The sequence below is a fragment of the Schistocerca serialis genome, chromosome 7, assembly GCF_023864345.2.
Source record: "Schistocerca serialis cubense isolate TAMUIC-IGC-003099 chromosome 7, iqSchSeri2.2, whole genome shotgun sequence".
NCBI classification, from domain to species: domain Eukaryota; kingdom Metazoa; phylum Arthropoda; class Insecta; order Orthoptera; family Acrididae; genus Schistocerca; species Schistocerca serialis.
In genome coordinates this window covers 170,271,908-170,292,991 of record NC_064644.1, presented here as the reverse complement: position 1 = coordinate 170,292,991, position 21,084 = coordinate 170,271,908, and the positions used below count along the sequence as shown (strand labels likewise).

The following is a 21,084-nucleotide window of genomic DNA, read 5'->3' as shown; positions in this document are numbered from 1 at the left end:
TTTCAAAAGAATTTAGCTTCTGGTCTTCCTCTGTCCCGAGAGTCCATATTTCACACCCATAGCGTGCCACACTTCACACATATGATTTCAAAAATCTTTTCCTGATTTCAAGGCTGATGCTCTTAGATTTTAATATGTTTTTCTTCTTGTTAAAAGCAGCCTTTGCTTGAGCTATTCTACTTCTCACTTCTGCCTTGCTCCTTCCATCCCTGGTAATATTACTTCCCAGATAAGTAAATTTATCAACTTGTTCAAGCAGTTCATTGCCTACATGAACTTGGACTTTCACTTGATCTTTTTTGTCGCATGCCATTACTTTTGTTTTCGCTTTATTAATTCTCATATTATATTCTTCACCCATAACTTTATCCATTCTATTCAGTAGGACTACAAGATCTTCTTCACTTTCAGCCAGGACAGCTATATCATCGGCATATCTTATCATATCTATTCGTTGGCCATGAATTACTACACCTGTCTGTGAATTTTTTCTTACTTTTTTCAGCGCGTCTTCAATGTATACGTTAAAGATAACAGGGGATAGTACGCAACCTTGTCGGACACCTTTCCGTATCTGCCCCTCTTCTTGTTTTGTCCGTTCACGGATAACTGCTGTCTCGTTTTTGTACAGGTTTCATATCATTTTTCTATCTTTATGGTCTATTCCTACTTTTTTGAGTACCTCAAACATCTTATCCCATTTAACATTATCAGAGGCTTTCTCTACATCTACGAAAGCTATGTATGTTTTCAGCTTCTTATCTAGTCGTTTCTCTATTATTAGTTTTAGAGCAAATATTGCTTCTCTGGTTCCTCTATCTTTCCGGAATCCAAACTGGTCTTCGGAGAGTGTAGCTTCGACTTTTTGTTCTACGCGTTTTAGGATAATTGAGGTTAATATTTTAGAGGCGTGCGTTACTAGGCTGAGCGTCCTATAATTTTCACATCTTGTAGCATTTGCCTTCTTTGGAATGGGGATCATAATGTTTTTCTCAGTCTGTAGGAATTTTACCCTGCTCGTACATGTTGAAAACAAGATTATACAACTCCTGATTCAGTTTTGCTCCTCCAGATTTCAGAAGTTCAGCTGGGATATTGTCAATACCAGGCGATTTGTTGTTTTTCAATTTTTTCAGAGCTAGTTCAAACTCTTCCTTTAATATAGGTTCACCTATGTTGTGCGCATCTACTTCTGTTCCTTCTTCCATGATATTTTCAGACATGTCTGGTCCGCTGTACAGTTTTCCTACATATTGTTTCCAACTTCTTGCAACTTCATCATCTTCATCCAACATATTGCCATTTTCATCCATCACAGCCCTACACTTGTTTCTTCTGTTTCCAAAGCAATGTCTCACACATTTATAGGCCTTGTCGATATCTCCCTTCCTCATGTTGTCCTCAACTGAAATACAGAGATCATCAAGGTATTTTTCTCTTGGTTGTTTTGCCTCTCTGTTGATTCTGTTTTTCAGACTCTTGTATTTCTCTTGGTCTTCCTTCTTCACAGAATTTTTTAATTTCCTTCTTTCTTCCATCATATTTAGTAGGTCATTAGTGATCCATTCCTTCCTTTTCTCTGTCCTTTCTTTTCCTATTACTTCTTCTGCTGCTTCTAAAATACCAGTTTTTATTTTTTCCTACCTGCTTTGGATGTCATTGCAGCCCTATGTATTTGTGTTCTTGTCTGTTTCTAGTTAATAGTGCTTCAGTGTATTTTTGTTTTTCAGGTTTGTCAAATCCCATTTACATGTACTTCTTTTTTTAATGTTCTTGAATTTTAGTTCAGTCGTCATCACAACGAGTATGTGGCCACTTTCCACATCACAGCCTGGATATGATCTGCAGTCCTTAACTTGGTTTTTAAATCTTTGCTTCACTAATATGAAGTCAATTTGATATCTGTTAATGTCACCAGGCATTTTCCAAGTATATCTTCTTCTTGGATGATGATTGAAGAAGGTATTTGTAATGCAAAGTATGGTTTGTATGCTGTGCGAAATTCATCGAACGGTCTCTCTCTTACTTATGAAGAAAAGTGTACCTATAGCAACAAATGCAGCCAATAGTAAGTGAAAAAATGATGAAATTTCACATGTAAAAAAATTATTTTGTTATATTTTTGAACTTCCACTGCTACGAATGTGAATCCTGAATCCTTCCTGACCATGCTGACAAAGTTTTATGAATTTACTTGTAAAAGTATTGACAGTGGAAATTAAAATGTCCTGTGGTGCCTCTCCTGCTCCAAGTCGGCCCGTTTGACGTCCTACACCCCTTAAAATAATAAAACACGTTTTGGAAAGATCTTTGATATGCAGAAACATGTACACTGCATATTTTCGTGATGTAGTCAGCCAATGGCAATATCGCTGTTAAGTAGCGCGTGCACACAAATAGGGAAAGTTAATCGTTTAAATTAATATACATAGTTTTGCTACAAGAAAACAAAGCTTTCACGTATAACATTGGTCTCGAAGATTAATAAGCTGCAAGAGAAGCTAAGCTTTCACATATAATGTTAATCTTTTTGGGCGCGTTACACTTTAAGATACATCACACAAATGTGCCAGTAAAATATTTAATAACGACATAAATGTCTGATCTGGACTCGAAATTTTTCAAAATGGCCGTCCTCAAAGAGTTGATTTTTAAATGACAGTCAAACGTTCTGTGATTTAAGATATTCATCGTACTTTCTCACATATAGTTCATCTTGCGTCAAAGGAAATTTACTTTGAAAGTAACGCTTTTCAAACAACCATTCGCAATATTTTCCCGCGACCTGTTAGAAATGGGTTCGTTTCAGTACTTGCCAGAGAGCGCCAAATATCAGGCGTCACCGCACTTGTGCAGCTACGATGATGCAGGAGGCCCGTATGTTCGTACGTGTAAAACATTAAAAGATCTTACATTACGTCATAAAAGAAACAAGACATCAGAGGATACTCCAAAAGCATCGGAATTTCGTGAACCATACTTAGCTGCATAATTCGGCTTAAAGTGCAGATTAGTATGTAAATTTTCTTGGAGTAGCAGTACTGTTTTCTTATGTTTGGTTCTTTATTATGGCATAATGCCATAGGTGATAGAAGATGAAAACATCCACTTCTGAAATGCAGCGAACAGTTGAAACTAGCCAATAGTGTGGAATTAAACACTTCGCTTCAAATAAATTGACTGCCTTAATGGAAAAAATTAATAAAAGCGAAACTTCTTTAGCAGACCGACAAAAATGATGTGGTTTCTCGAGCTGATTACGTGTATTTCGTCACTGCCTACTAGATAAAACGAAATAGGTCGGTCTAGCGTTGCAGCCATTGTAACACACACCAAATAAACGAGACTGTTTTGGCACAAATTGTCATTTTTATAACACGACAGAATATAAGTCACAAAGTACCAATATCTAATGCTTATTAGGGATCTACAAACAAAAAGCTTTAGATTCGGAAATAGTTTTACATTTCATTCATACGCTCCAGCTTCTCAAGCATGAGATCGAAAAGTAGTAGTACGAAATCTTTATATAAATTTGGAATCGTCATATTCTTCCATAATATGTGTGATTCCCCCTTTCTTCTCCTTCCTCGTTCTAACAATCTTGTCATCACTAATTCTATAACTATTCATGCCAGTGTCAAAACTTTTTTTTTTTTTGGTTAACTTCACTAACCCTGACACAATCAATGGTTTAATTGTCCTACGTTTATTTTCCGGTTGGGCGTTATTACCTGTTCGTACAACGCGTTTTCCGCGCTACTCCCAGAGTAGAACTTAGGCAGCTGCTACCGGGGACTGTACAACTGGCCCTAACTAGTGTAGCGGTCTGACCAAAAATTTTCTGTCAAAATTTCATTTTCTTGGATACACCGAGAAGATAATACATAATCTTTCTTACTTGTTATTTCCGTTAGTCGTTTATTTCCATTCTGGTAGTCTGAATCTATGGATTTCGCTGGCAGTTATAACAACGCTGATCATTCGCAAACCCAGTCAACCACATAAACAGCGATTGGCATTAACCGATTTGGCTTTAGTCCGCTCAGCTCCTATAGTCCCGTCTCATTCTCTCTGCAGGAAAGTTTATTTCTAGATGCAACGGGGATTCCCTTGGCAGAGTCATCACGTACACGATGCACACATTCAAAACTCAGTTTATGATTCATTCAGATATCAACTTAGAATATGTTCCAAAATCAACAGGGATGCTTTTCAAAATCATATGAGTAATCGACAGACCAACGAGCGCTGGATACTAGGCGCTTTGTGAAACAAGGTTTTTTTCCTCAAGCATATGAATTTGCTGCTTTATGCTACTGCTTATACAGCTAACAGCAACACTTCTGTAGCGGGAGAAGGTACTACACATGCACGACTCAACTGCGCATGCCCATGAGCCCGCTCGCAACTGCTCAAATGCATCTAATGTAAACAGTTGTGATTCACACTCATCGGAGGCAATTTGTTGTTATGAAGCATTGCATAATCATCCTAATCCTCTAACACATTTTGCTGTTGGCAGACTTTTTTTTTGACCATTGTATTTTATTATTGTATATGGCGCATTTCACTTGCAACTTAAGTTTTATTTTATTTATTTATTTATTTATTTTTTTTTTGCTCTCGTCCATGTTTTATTGCTGCAGTATTATTCCGTAGTGAGGGGATACATGAATATCCTTTATTACAGTATTGTTTCTTACCAGTGAAACTTATAAAAATGTAACTGAAGATTCTAAAAAATTTCCGGGTTTTTCCCGGTTTTCTTCCGGATGAAAAAATTCCCGGGTTTTTCCCGGATCTCCCGGTTGTCCCGGGTCGTATACACCCTGGACTACTATATTAAGTACTTACCCAGTTAAAGTTTCACGCAATTAAATAAGCAACCAGTAGTTAAGTTTAACATTAAATACTGGAAATTTGAAATTGAGACATATAATACTGGTGTATGTGACTCGCTGTTGTAAGTGATTAACACTTCAGATGAGGTCGTTCGTCTCGGTGGTCCTTAGTGGAACAACAATACGCTACACAACACTAGCCAAATTGATCCAGACGTATCCCTTATACGAGGGATGCTCAATAGAGTTTGCCGGTAACGCGGAAAAGCTTGCAGTGAATAGGGCAGCCATGTACTGCCGCCTGAGAAAACTACGCGTTACACTTTGCATATTCTCAAAGTATTGTTCCTTCTGCTCTCTCAGTTAAGTTGCAGAAGTGAATGGAAGTGGCTATGCATTTTTGACATCTACAAACTTCATTACGTCTCGGCATTTCGTGAGCAGCGTTACACGATAAAATGTTGTGTTCGCCTGAACAATGATGAAGTGAAGACAGCTGGTCTGCTATGCTCTCTCGTCAAGCCTGTTTTCCTTGGCACAAGACATTGCAATACAGCCAGGAAAGTTGCGAATTGCCCGAGGACAAGTGGCACCTATTACGGCCTTAACAGAGACAACAATCAATACTAGGGAAGCCATTACTTACAGTGATCCACTTCTGATTATCAGACAGCTTGCATGAATTTTGAGGAAATCGATTGGAATTATTCACATGCTTTTATAGGAACATTTGCACATGTCCAGGGTTGAACATGCTAGATACTACGATTAATTCTGCAGCAAAGGCAAAATCATGTTGATAGTGCCACTATTGAAAATAATGTTTTGAAAATGAAGGTGATGCAGGGAGGCAAAGTATCATCTCTGCAGATGAAACGTGGGTGTATAGTTGTGACCCAGAAATGAAACAGGGTAGCACAGACTGTGTGCAATGTGGCCAACCACCTCCAAATAAAGGTGCATGGACATAACTCTAAGAGCTGGGCAATAGTCATCACATTCTGCAGCTACGAAGGCATGGCATACACTCCTACAGTTCCAAGAGGTGCTATAGACGCTGCAGCGTACTGCGGACAGGACTGGAGCTAACTGATGAAGGATCGTATTTCAAAGAAGAGTAAAGAACTTCTTGGGCGTTTGAAGCTTCATCATGATGGTGCCAGATCTCTCATTGCCCAAACTGTGTTAGAGGTTTTGAGCAAAAAACGCATTTGTATAGTACCTCATTTACCTTCCATTTCAGACCTAGCATCGAGTGACCTTTTGCCTCTATCCCACTGCGAAAAATGACCATAGGTGACATCATTTTCATATTGGAAACCTACAAGTGAAGGATTTAGATGTAGTTTGAAGTGCGTGCAATGTAAGGTCTTCCTCACATCTTCCAGGAGTATAACGGTGATGGGACAAACACAATGGGTGGAGAATATACTGAAGATAAAAAAGTGCGAATTAGGAAACTTCTGAAGTAAAATTTTTAGAAAATAGTAAGTACCAATCTTTATTGAACATAACTCGATTATTGTTGTTGTTGTGGTCTTCAGTCCGAAGATTGGCTTGATGCAGTTCTCCATGCTATTCAATCCTGTGGAAGCCTTTTCATTTCCAAATCACTAATGCAACCCACACCCATCTGGACTTGCTTAATGCACTTGTCTCTTGGCCTCCTCTGTAATTTTTACCACCCAACCTTTCCTCCAATATTGAACTGGTAATTAGATTCCTTGACGTCTAAGCATGTATCATATAAACCGACCCCTTCTCTTACTCTTAGTTCCACCGTAAATTTGTTTCAATATTTGAGAGCTGGTTTCCTGAAACCTTACCCAAAAAAGCCATTACAAAGTCAAGTAAGCCATGGATTACTAAGGAAATTAAGATATAGTGTAAGAGAAAGAAGGAAATATATGTACAGGCCAGAATAAGTCAGGACCCGACGTTAGTTGCTTACTACAAAATATATTGTAATATTTTTAAGGGAAGTCATTAAGAAGTCGAGAAGCTTATGTGTTCTGACAGAAATTAATAATGAGGGTAATAAGATTAAAACTATATGGAATATTGTCAAACGGTAGATGGGGCAACCTGACAGTGCACAGCATACCATAGCAATAAAGGGAAATGATGGTGTTGTGAGTGGTAACTAACAAGTTGCAATTATTTTTAATAATCACTTTCTGAATGTAGCAGCAAAAATAGGATTAAATGGTTCAGTTGAAGAAGCAAAAAATATGTTAAAAATATCATTCCCTAGGACTTTAGGCCTTTAGATTAGCATCAACATCCGCCACTAAAATCAAGGGACTAATAAATATACCGAAAAACCAGAGCTCATGCAGTGTCGATAGAGTCTCTAACAGAATTTTCAAGTGTTTTTCTAATTTAATAAGTGGAGTCCTTAGTGATATATGTAATGCTTCACTGGCATGGGGAATTTTTCCAGACAGATTGATATACGCAGTTGTCAAACCTCATCATAAGAAAGGGGACAAGAGTGACTTAAATAATTATAGACCAATCTCATTGCTGACTACATTTTCTAAAATATTCGAAAAAGTTATGTATTGAAGAGTAGTCTCACATTTAAGTGAAAGTAATTTACTCAGCATGTCACAGTTCGGATCCTGGAAGGGTTACTCGACTGAGAATGCTATCTACACATTTACCCATCAAATAGTACAAGCCCTAAATAACGAATTATCGCCAGTTGGTATTTTTTGTGATCTTTCCACACATTTACCCATTAAATAGTACAAGCTCTAAATAACAAATTATCACCAGTTGATATGTTTTGTGATCTTTCCAATGCATTTGACAGTGTGGATTATGTTACACTCTTAAAAAAACTCAGGTTTTATGGAATTGAAGGCCACACACACAGCTCGTTTGAATCATACTTAACGAACAGAAAGCAAAAAGTTGTGCTGAATAACTCAAATAATGTTGGGAGGGTGGTAAATTCTAGTGAATGGGGAGTTGTCACAAAGGGAGTCTCACAGGGTTCAATTTTGGGTCCTCTGCTGTTCCTTATTCATGTGAATTGCCTCTCGCTTAACGTTCAGCAAGAAGAACAAATACTTTTTGCACATGAGACGAGTGTTATAATAAATCCCACTCCAGAAAAAGCAGTTGAAGATATTGTTAAGGATGTTTTTCAAGTAATTATTAAATGGTTCTCAGAAAATGGACTCTCCCTTAATTTTGAAAAAACTCACTATATCCAGTTCTGTACACCGAATAGTCATACCGACAATTGATGTAGTATATGAACAGGGCTCAGTTAACAGGGTAGATTCCTCCAAATTTTTGGGTGTTCACATTGATGACAACTTGAACTGAAAGAAGCATATTACTGAGCTTCTCAAACAATTAAGTTCAGCTTCTTTTGATCTTCGTATAATCGCTAGTCTTGGTAATAAACAGATCAGCCTCCTGACGTACTTAGCATATTTCCACTCAATAATGTCTTATGGAATAGTTTTCTGGGGTAACTCACCACTTAGACATAAAGTATTGATTGCACAAAAGAGAGCAGTGAGAATAGTGAGTGGTGTTCACCCAAGGACGTCATGTAGGCACCTTTTCAAGGAGTTAGGTATTTTAACTGCACCATCAGAGTACATATATTTGCTAATGAAATTTGTTATAAATAATTAATCTCAATTCGCAAAAAACAGTGATGCTCATACGTACAACACTAGATGGAAAAATGACCTTTACTATCCGTTACTAAAGTTGTCAGTTGCTCAAAAAGGAATACATTATTCAACAAAACAAAAATCTTTGATCATTTGCCCAACAACATAAAGTGTCTGCCAGGTAGCAGATCAAGTTTTAAATTTAGCTTAAAATCATTTCTTTTGGACAATTCCTTCTATTCCATGGACGAGTTTCTGTTTCAAAACTAGTAAAAAAATGTACCTCTAAATGTAGTTGCATGTAAAGAACTAAAACTTTCAGTAATATTAATTATAGCACTATTCATGTGTGCATATATATCTTGTAATCTTACTTGTTCCACATCATATCAATAAAATAATAGTGAAAATGATCTAAGGAACGTGACATTACTAAACTAAACCATCTGGACGTGCATCCACTCATCTCTTGGTCTCCTCTGTAATTTTTACCGCCCACACTTTCCTCCAATATTGAATTGGTAATTAGATTAATTGTTGTCTCAGCATGTGTTATATAAACCGATCCCTTCTCTTAATCATGTTAGGATATAAACTCCTTTTCTCAAAATTCTATTCAGTATCTCCTCATTGGTTACGTTATCTGCACACCTAATTTCAGCGTTTTTTTGTAACACCATATTTCAAGAGCTTCTAGTCTTTCCTTGGCTGAACTGCTTATCATCCACGTTTCAGTTTCGTACATGGCTGTACTCTAGACAAATGCCATCAAAAAAGACTTCCTAACACATATAAAACTCGATGTTAGCAAATTTTTCTTCTTCAGAAACGCTTTTTCGACATTGCCATTTCTCATCTGGTATCCACTCTACTTTGGTCATCATCAGTTATTTTACTGTCCAAGTAGCACAGCTGATCTCCTACTTTTAGTGTCTCATTCATAATGTAATTCTCTCAGCATCGCCTGATTTATTTCGACAACATTCCCTTACCATAGTTTTGCTTTTGTTAATGTTCAACACTACCCATTCCGTTCAGCTGCACTTCCGAGTGCTTTGCTGTCTCTGAGAGAATTACAATGTCATCGGCATATCTCAATTTTTATTTCCTCTCCCTGAACTTTAATTCCCTTTCTAAATATCTCCTTGCTTTCCTTAATAGCTTGCTTGGATAACACTGGGCACAGGTTACAACCATTTCTCACTACCTTCTCAACCACTGCTTCCCCTTCGTCAACTTCGACTCATACAGTTGCCAAGTGATGTCTTTACACGTTTTAAATAACCTTTAGCTCCCAGTGTTTTATGCCTGCTACCTTCAGAAATTTAAAGAGTGTATTTCAGTCAACATTGTCAAAAGCTATCTCCAAATCTACAGATGATATAAAGGCAGGTTTCTCATTTGTTGACCTATCTTCTAAGACGAGCCTTACGGTCAATATAGCCACAGTTCACTGTCCTGATATTACAAATGATTGAAGCGATTTCACAGCTCTACAATAACTTTATTATTTGAGATATTTTCACAATGCTTTGCACACACATACAAAAACTCAAAAAGTTTTTTTGGGTATTCACAAATATTCGATATGTGCCCCTTTAGTGATTCGGCAGACATCAAGCCGATAATGAAGTTCCTCCCACACTCGGCGCAGCATGTCCCCATCAACGAGTTCGAAAGCATCGTTGATGCGAGCTCGCAGTTCTGGCACGTTTCTTGGTAGAGGAGGTTTAAACACTGAATCTTTCACATAACCCCACAGAAAGGAATCGCATGGGGTTAAGTCGGTTGCTTCATCACTGAAAACAAGTTTCGCACTGAACGCATCCTCTTCCAAGAGCCGTTGCAACCGCGCCGAAAATTCAAAGCGTTTGACTTTGTCATCGGGTGTCAGGGCTTGTAGCAATTGTAAACGGTAAGGCTTCTGCTTTAGCCTTTTCCGTAAGATTTTCCAAACCGTCGGCTGTGGTACGTTTAGCTCCCTGCTTGCTTTATTCGTCGACTTCCGCGGGCTACGAGTGAAACTTGCCCGCACGCGTTCAACCGTTTCTTCGCTCACTGCAGGCCGTCCCGTTGATTTCCCCTTACAGAGGCATCCAGAAGCTTTAAACTGCGCATACCATCGCCGAATGGAGTTAGCAGTTGGTGGATCTTTGTTGAACTTCGTCCTGAAGTGTCGTTGCACTGTTATGACTGATTGATGTGAGTGCATTTCAAGCACGACATATCTTTCTCGGCTCCTGTCGCCATTTTGTCTCACTGCGCTCTCGAGCGCTCTGGCGGCAGAAACCTGAAGTGCGGCTTCAGCCGAACAAAACTTTATGAGTTTTTCTACGTATCTGTAGTGTGTCGTGACCATATGTCAATGAATGGAGCTACAGTGAATTTATGAAATCGCTTCAATCATTTGTAATAGCCCTGTATATGTAGTTCCCCTCTTCCACTACGCATTTGCCTAGGGTGCCAATTTGCATTCAAGAAGATGTCCTCAACATTCATTGCTTGAATGTGGAACTTATTTTTACTTTTGACGTTCTCCAAAAACAAACGATACTTTAGGTTGGACTGGCACTGCATTTTTGCTTAAATTTATACTTAGTTTTCAGGCAAAGAAGCTTACCTTATCAGCTGCTGAACTGCGGCTTCACTTAACTGCCGCTCACTGTGGGCATTGGCGGTTTCGGTCAGCATTTGAACTGAGACTGTTGGTGGATCCTCATACAACTTGACGAAATTATATGTCTTCCTGTTGAAGATATACGAGACGGAAACATCAATCTGAGTGAAGTTCTCATGGCGTATCTGAAACACAAACACATATGTTCGTAATATAAGCACTATCCTATAACCAGACCCAGCAGGCTGGCCGCAGTGGCCTAGCGGTTCTAGGCGCTACAGTCTGGAACCGCGCGACCGCTACGGTCGCAGGTTCGAATCCTGCCTCGGGCATGGATGTGTGTGATGTCCTTAGGTTAGTTAGGTTTAAGTAGTTCTAAGTTCTAGGGGACTGATGACCTCAGCAGTTAAGTCCCATAGTGCTCAGAGCTATTTGAACCAACCAGACCCAGCAACTATAGTACAGTTGACAACAGTTAAAAAGAAATGTAGCTTTAAAATGCATGATGAATCGTTTCTTATTTCTCTGAATGTGTAAAAGTAATTTTCAATATCAGTTGAAATTTATTGTCTTCAGCAATAGCCATATTCACGCCTCGACTTAAGATGCACTGTTCGTTCCTTTGACCAATAGTTTTGAGATACTTAAGGATGTGAGACGTGTTAGGAGAAACAATTATATAGAGTGTATTTTACAATGCCTACTGCAGGATACTACACGATGTTGAGGGGATAATGTCTGGTCACATAAATGTGACCACCTGTCACATGTCTAAAAACCATTATTTGCAGCGTGGAACGGTGCGAGAACTGCAGGAAGAGCGTCTGTGAGGTTATAGAAGGTACCGACTCCATTGGTGTGGGTAGATGTGCTGGGTTTCTCGGTTGAGGACCCATGGCGGAACATCTCGATATAGATTGTCCCACGGACTCTTGGTTAGTTTTAAATTCTGGGAGTTTGGTGGCCAGGGAAGTATAGTAAACGCTTCCTGGTGCTCTTTGAACAACCCACGTACACTGCGAGCTGTATGACACGTGCATTGTCGTGCTGGTAGATGACATCGTTCCAAGGGAAGAAAAGAAATGGCATATAGGGGTGGACCTGGTCCCAAGAATAAATGCAGCCTATTTTTGATCCATTGTGACTTGCAGAATGGCAAGACCACCCAGGGAGGCCACGAAAACAATCCTCAGACTATAATGGCTCCCTTCTTCGACCAGGATCCCTCCGACGATTTCTGCAGGATGTTTGCTTTCAGATGTTTCTAGCTGTGTATGCCAACTGAACCGCCGTCTGTCCATTGGAGTGTAAAACGTGATTCATCCGAAAAGGTCCCTATCGCCCTCACTACACGTCCAGCTGTGTTACTGGCGCGCCAGTTCCAGCCTTCGTCGTGATGAGAGGCAGAGAGTGTGGGTGCTTTAATCAGGAGCCTGTTGCGGACGCCCATACGCAACAATGTTCACGGTCGTCGAGGACACACTGTTGGTTGCCCTTTGGTTCATCTGGCAGGTTAGTTGCTCAATAATTGCTCCTCTATTTACCTGTACACATCTCCACAGCCATCCGCCACAAATTTCATCCATGGCCTGTACTGCACGACTGTTGCCTCGGTGCCAGTTCTGGACAGCACTATTTTGCCATACACGGTGCACGTTGTTCCACAAAATTTCGGGCGAACTGCAGGATGTTTGTGTTGTGTACATAGTTCCACATAGTCAGCGAGTACACAACTTTCCCACTAGAGCAAGCCCCGCTAAGCACAACAGCGCAGGTGCAGCACTCGTCCGTCTCTGCACTACGAGATGGCGCTGCCTTAGAGACGGACCAAATTCTGCTTCCGCCGATCCGGGTATTCATATGTAACGCAGCCAATGAGATCACTGCTAACTTAGAACCTTTTCTCCCCGTGGATCACACTCGCGCAGTGATACCTGAACGCGTGAGGTATTAAACGAGTGTACAGACCTCCGATTAGTCAGTCTGCATTTGTCTGCACCGGTCTGTACCACTCTGCATTTGTCTGTCCCAGTCTATAGTCAAGTTTCAGTCTGCGCCTAATAAGATTACCATATTCCTGTACATAGCCATGAAGATAAATGAATAGACACTTTGTCAAGTATCAGAGATATGTGAGAATATGACTAACGTACCAAGACCAAAGGTACTTCAGATTGTCAATTGTAAACAGCATCCAGAATCAAGTTACGTAATGTCTATGCTTTTTATTATTTTAATAAATGTGTGTGAAAATTAATCAAATTCTGTTTAAAGTTGGTCACCGTCAATCTGCTACTCTAAGCGTGCAAGTGGCATTTCTATCGTCTGACCTAACGGCAGAAGATAAACACGCCACGATAAGTCCACGAGACATATTGCTGACACTCGCCTACTTCGTTAGAGCGACAAGTCAAATAATCTGATGGTGTGTGTACCGAAGGGCTTACAGTACGCACACCACAGTTTGCAACTTCCTGCCACAATATTTCGGCGCAGAGTCTTCTCGCCATCTTCAGGTGATACTGGCGAACACTCCCTGAGCTCTGGAATTTTGTTCCCCTCCGGCACATGCGTGGTGGATTCACTTGTCGTTCCGCGTGCACTACTTGAGCGCGTTCGATTCTGCTGCGTCGCGTGCCCTCCGTGGTGAAAACTCGCCGCATCGATGTCAATTCGATTGTCTTCCTGCGGTTCCATCACAGACCTACGCCGGCTACTGAGGACACGAAGTTTTTCGACAATTGGATTCCATGCCGAATTCAACTCCTAACCGCCGTCACGATTAATAAGAGACTCATTGTCAGACAGCCGTATTTCCACGGATTCATTAATAATGCGGCAAATTTTATATAGAGCAACCGACGCGTACTGTGCAGGATCGCATTCTAGAACATCAGCGGCATACTCGCCTTCTTCAGCCTTGTAAGTCTGCCATCGTAGAACACTGTATTTCCACAGGTCATGCTATGAATTACAATGAGACAAAAATTGTGGCCCATACATCTAACTTTTGGAGTTCTATTATTAACGAATCCATGGAAATACGGCTATCTGACAATGAGTCTCTTATTAATCATGACAGCGGTTACCAGTTGAATTCGGCATGGAATCCAACTGTCGAAAAACTTCGTGTCCTCCGTAGCCGGCGTAGGTCTGTGATGGAACCGCAGGATGACACTCGAATTGACATCGATGCGGCGAGTTTTCACCACGGAGGTCGCGCGACGCAGCAGACTCGAACGCTCTCAAGCAGCGCACGCGGAACGACAGGTGAATCCACCACGCATGTGCCGGAGGGGCCTTAAATACCAGAACTCAGGGAGTGTTCGCCAGTATCACCTGAAGATGGCCAGAAGACTCTGCGCCGAAATATTGTGGCAGGAAGTTGCAAACATCACGCAGTTCGCCCGAAATTTTGTGGAACAATATGTACGCCGGGAAAGTTTTATATCTCACGGTGCACGTTAATCAAGGCGGCACGCGAACTAGTTTACAGACTTAGTCGTTTCGGATATGCTTCCATCTTTGGCCCGAAAGCCAATGATTATGACCTTTTGGACGTCTGATAAATCGCTGCGTTTTCGCACTACGACAACGACTGCACTGTTCTCTGTGTACTCCCGAGACGCTTTATATGCCCTCCACTGCTAGTGCTGCCACCTGCCTCCAGAGGGTGGTTATTGGACGTCGACGTCGAACTTAAGCGGTAACCACATTAATGTGACTGGACCGTGTAGATACAGTTCAGAAATCTACCGTCTGAATGTAAAATAAGTAGGAATACTGGATCACTTTCAGATCTCCTGCTTCACGCTACGGACACAAACTAAGAAGAGGACACCGTCGTCAGTACTGTTTTCGCTCGACAACAACAAACGTAGAGAGAAACTGATACGTCCACAATTAAGGAGTTTCACTTTGCTCCCTTATTCCTGGTATTGATTCTGTGACCTGATTTATTGGTTTGAAAGACAGGTATATTGTAACCTCGCCACAATATTTTGTTTCTGTCTGAAATTTAGCCCAACTTTATCTCCCGCTTATAAAATCCATGCATTATCAAAAACCATGTACCCACAAACTATTATCCAATTTGCACAAGTATGCTACACTTTGAGTAAACAGAATCTGATATAAACTGAATTGTAACTGATCGACTGATGACCATAGATGTTAAGTCCCATAGTGCTCAGAGCCATTTGTAACTGATCTGAATGCAACTTGACTTTATGTTAAATGCGCTACTCAAGTAAGACAATTATCTGCCCCTAATCAAAATTTCTACTTACCTCGCATCTTGACAAAATTGTTGCAAATTCCTCGAAAGCACAACAACAAACAGCAAGCAGGCTGCGTCTAAGTTATACTTCTCTTTCTAAATACGTATTCAAACAGTTGCATGTGGTAATGCGTAATGACAAAAAGTGGGGTGGGGTTAGTAACTATTCCTATGAAATGATATTCCAAGGCAACGATTTCAGAATGAAGTATGAATTAAAAAATACAGAGTAAAACTTCGCGTGATCTTTACGTATAACATTGGTCTGAACAATACTACGCTTAACAAAGTCAACAACGATTTATATAAAGGTACAATGTTCACAGATAATTTCTGTAAAAACCAGACAGCTTAGTTAATATGTTAACGCATCAGTCAGGGAAGTAGGATAGTCTTTCTCTCAGCTCTAAGCAAGTCGACTAGCTGACAATAATCACTCCTAGCTGCGCAGTGCTACAGTAGTACCCCAAACTACTTCTCTTAAAAAATAATAACATTATTCAAAATTTATATTCTTTTCACTTTCCAATATATGCATCATATTCATCCTTGCTGTCATTTCTTCATCTAACAGATACAATAACAAGTCCACACAGCAGTACTAAATACGTCCATTACCTACTACACTTCAACTAAGAAATTATCAGACTGCGCAGAGGCAAAGACCGTGCCACAACAAGACCAAAGATTGTTGAACATTAACGTAAATTGCTCTCTCTCTGACGTGTACATCGATATGATACAAAAACTAAAATGACATGACATGACTACCATACAATATTACTTACCGCAAATTCCATTTAGGAATAAATAAATTGTGAAGCAATAGTTAGTACAACCAGATGTTTGAATCAGCTTCTGTAAGATGATCTGGCGTACACCCCACAAGTAAATGGTATTATACGCTTCCCCAAACCGGGAAAGGCACGCGAGAAATAGATTATCGTTATGTTTCTATATGAGATCTTTAAATTTACAGCCATTGTCATTTCATAAGGAGTATGTCGAGTGGCGGAGGGAGGAGGTTAAAACACGTTTCCTTAATCTTCTAGAACGCACGCTTTCGGAAATTTGAGGGTAAACCACTCTGTGACGCATAACGCGTTGACAGAACTAAATCGTGACGAAATGCGTTCCTCTCCTTTAGATCTTATCTACATCTTCTCATTTATCCTATCTCCTCACCTCAACGCTACCTTCGGTCTTCCTTACACTGACAGTACCGTTTAGAATTCCATCCTATGGTTGTCAGCATGTTCCGAGCAAAGTTGTGGGGTTGGGAAAGACCCCTTGTGGTTCGACAGCCGTTTCCGAAATCTGCTACTAAAGTAAATGTAAAAGTAGCCAAACCCTAACAGACAAATAAAAGCTGAACGGAGCCAAAATTAACGCAAGGTGCGCCATGCGTGAAGCGTAAACGAATTCAAACGTAAAATTGCATCTACCCACTTCAAATAATATTCGAAGGTTTGGTCTTACCTTAAAGCGGTAAACGGGTCGAAGCCATATATCTAGGGACTCTTTGAACTTAATGGCATCGAAAGGTGGAATGACAGATAGAACGCCGAAATACTAAACGTCTTTTTGCGCAACTGTTCCCCAAAGAAAGGTCAGGCTGTAGTTCCTTCTTTAAAACATCGCAAGTACATAAACGGGCAGAAATTGGAATAAGTGACCATGGTGTAGACAAGCAACTGAAATCGCTCAACAGAGGGCAGGTCACTAGACCTGATGGGATGCCAATACAGTTCTAAGAGGGATAATTCTCTTTTGTTGTCTCCGATCAGTCGCAGAATTGGAATTCACAGTGGAAATCAATAATATTTTATTTGCAGCATTTAGCTACATCTGCCAGCTACTTCTCCACATAATCGCCGCTTCAACTTAGTCACTTGTCGTAGCGAGGTACTAACTTTCCAATCTTCTTCCCATAGAAGAACCTGTGCTTTTCCGCCAATTTCCTACTTTGGTCTAAATGTCGTTGTCCATGCCAGCGGCTCATGAGAGCGAAAAGATGAAAATCAAAGGGAGCCAAATGCGGCCTGCAGGGTAGGTGACCAAACAGTTCCCATCGAAACCGCAGTACCTTCTTGCAGTAAGGGGCCAAGAACTGTCATGATGAAGGAAACACGTCACAGTTACGGTATATGAACTGCATGAAATCCAACGAAAGCCCTCAGCAGGATTTCATACTTGGTGGAAGACACGATTTTATAAACATACTCACGAGTTTACTGTGCACTCAGAGCTGAAAATAGTAATAAGACGCGATTGACGAGCATTCTACAGGCACTGCGTAACACACTGCGCATAGCTTCACCGGATTTTCACTCTGTTCTTAATTCCGCAATCAATAGGGGGTTAAAAACACTAGCCCTTGTACACAGAGCATGCAAAGGGAAAAAACAAAAACACAAAGCACGACAGTCTCAATTAACAGAAGTCTTCAGGCATAAAAGCAATTGCGAGTGTATTCCAAGGGCCTATTGCAATGTACACTGAAGAGCCAAATATTGTGTAGGGCCCCCGCGAGCACCCAGAAGTGCCGCAAGACGACGTGGCATGGACTCCAATAATGTCTGTACTTCTAGAGGGAATTGACACCATGAATCCTGCAGAGCTACCCATAAATCCAGAGTACGAGGGGGTGGAGATCTCCTCTGAGGAGCACGTTGCAAGTCATTCCAGATATGCTCAATAATGTTCATGTCTAGGGAGTTTGGTGGCCAGCAACAGTGTTTAAACTCAGAAGTGAGTTCCTGGAGCCACTCTGTAGCAATTCAGGATGTGTGGGGTGTCGCATTGTCCTGCTGGAATTCCCCAAGCCCGCCGGAATGCACCATGGACATGAGTAGATACAGGTGATCGGATAGGATGCTTACGTACCTGTCACCTGTCAGTGTCGTATCAGGGGACCCATATCACTCCAACTGCGCACGCTCCACACCATTACATAGCCGCCACCAGTTTGAGCAGTCCTCTAATGGTTCAAATGGCTCTGAGCACTATGGGACTTAACTTCTGAGGTCATCAGTCTCCTAGAACTTAGAACTACTTAAACCTAACTAACCTAAAGACATCACACACATCCATGGCCGAGGCAGGATTCGAACCTGCGACCGTAGCGGTCGCGCGGTTCCAGACTGAAGCGCCTAGAAACGCTCGGCCACTTCGGCCGGCTGAGCAGTCCTCTGCTGACATGCAGGGTCCATGGATTCATGACGTTTTCTCCGAACCCGTACACGTCCACCCGCTCGATACAATTTGAAACGAGACTTGTCCGACCAGGCAACATGTTTCCAGTCAACAACAGTCCAATGTCGGTGTTGACAGACCCAGGCGAGGCTTAAAGCTTAGTGTCGTGCAGTCATAAAGGGTACACGAGCTGGCCTTCGGCCCCGGAAGCTCATATCGATTATGTTCCGTTGAATGGTTCGCATGCTGACACTTGTTGATGGCCCAGCAAGGAAATCTGCAGCAATTTGCGGAAGGGTTGCACTTTGCCGCGTTGAACGATTCTCTTCAGTCGTCGTTGCTCCCGTTCTTGCAGGATCTTTTTCCGGCCGCAGCCTTGTCGGAAATTTGTTGGTTTACCGGATTCCTGATATTCATCGTACACTCGTGAAATGGTCGTACGGGAAAATCCTCACTTCATCGCTACCTGGGAGATTATGTGTCCCATCGCTCGTACGCCGACTGTAACACCACGTTCAAATTCACTTAAATTTTGGTAACCTGCCATTGTGGAAGCAGTAACCGATCTAACAACTGCGCCAGACACTTGTCTTATAAAGGCGTTGCCGACCGCAGCACCGAATTCTGCCTGTTTACATATCTGTGCATTTGAATACGCATGCCTATACCAGTTTCTTTGGCGTTTCAGTGTATATAGTGTGCAATTCAACTGAATAGAAACAAGCTTCAACGCCATTACTACAATATTTCACAGTTTTTAGGTGTATGGGTCAGGAAGAGTATCAAGAAGGAAAGACAAGGTTTTGATGGGCCCTTTATATCAATAGCTCATCAAGAGATTGCAAGTTGAGTAAGGCAAAATAAATTTAAAATGCATTGAAGTGGAAAAATAGCTATAATAGTTACAATACGGATAACAAAAATTACATCGCTCCAAATTTCGACGAAGTCCGATAGAATGGTACGTGCACACACACACACACACACACACACACACACATATATATATATATATATATATATATATATATATATATATATATATATACGCGAGCGCGCGCGTGTATTTTTATAAAATATTTATTATAAGAACATCAGCAGTGTTATCTGCGTTGTCGCAACTCATGATTCTAAATACCAGTAACAATTTTTTTTTTAGAATTTTAAAGTAATCCCAATAAGCCAACAGGAAAAATTGTTAAAGATGTTTTTCAAAGAATTATTGACAGGTTCTCTGAAAAAGACTCTTCTTAGATTTCAAGAAAATGCACTATATTTAGTTTCTACAATTAGTGTACATTTTTACTTAATACCGCGCATCCTGCCTAAAACCCAATTTTTTAAAGAAGAGACGCATGAGTAGGACGAAAAAAAAGTACCGTAATGTTAAAACTAGTTGTATGGACCTATTCTGTATTCCACATCATTTCGATAAAATAATCGTTCGATTCATTTATGGAACGTGTAACAAATGAGCAGTACAATTACAGAAAAATAAAAGCTAAATCTAATGTCGAATTGCAGCTTAGTATATTGGTATACACTGAGGTATCAAAAGTCATAGGATAGCGATGTCAAAATATACATATGGTGGCAGTATCACGTACACTAGGTATAAAAGAACAGTTCGCTGGCGGAGCTGTCATTTGTATTCAGGTGATTCATGCGAAAAAAGTTTCCGGCGCGATTATGACCGCACAATGGAAAGCAACAGACTTTCAACGCGGAATGAGAATTGGATCTAGACGCACGCGACATTCCATTTTGGAAATCGTTAGGGAATTCAATATTCCGAGATCCACAGTGTCAATAGTGTTCCGAGAATACCAAATTTCAGGCATTACCTCACACCACGGACTGCCCAGTGGCCGATGGTCTTCACTTAATGACCAAGGCAATTTCCGTAGAGTTGTCAGTGGTTGCAGAAAAGTAACACTGCATGAAATAACGGCAGAAATCAATGTGGGACGTACGAAGAACGTACGCTTTAGGGCAGCGCGGCGAAATTAGGTGTTACAGGGTTATGGCAGCAATCGACAGACTCGAGTGTCTTTGTTAACAGGGCGACATTGCCTGCAGCACCTCTACTGGACTAGTGACCTTATCAGTTGGTCACTAGGTGACTGGAAAGGCTGGCCAAATGAGTCCGGATTTCAGTTGGTAAGAGCTGATCGTAGGATACGAGTGCGGTTGATGGACGCAAGTTGTCAACAAGGCAATGTACAAGCTTGTGGTGGCTCCATAATGGCGTGGACTGTGTTTACATGGAGTGGAATGGGTCCTCTGCTCCAACTGAACTGATCATTGACTGCAAATGGACCATTTGCAGCCATTCATGGACTTGATGTTCCCAAACAGCTATGGGACATTTATGGATGATAATGTGCCATGTCGCCGGGCCACAAATGTTCGCGACTGGTATGAAGAACTTTCTGGACAATTCGAGCGAATGATTTGGCTACCCGGGTCGCCCGACGTGAATATCATCGAACATTTATGAAACGAAATCGA

The 21,084-nt window shown here is 40.9% G+C and overlaps 1 protein-coding gene across 1 annotated transcript in view; it reads right to left on the bottom strand.

Moving 5' to 3' along the window:
• Positions 1–21,084, bottom strand: part of LOC126412738 (UDP-glucosyltransferase 2-like) — a 141,062-nt gene that overhangs the window by 81,550 nt on the left and 38,428 nt on the right. The window contains exon 3 of the mRNA XM_050082472.1: positions 11,103–11,284. Within this exon, the coding sequence (XP_049938429.1) occupies positions 11,103–11,284 (182 nt within the window). The remainder of the gene's footprint in view (positions 1–11,102; positions 11,285–21,084) is intronic.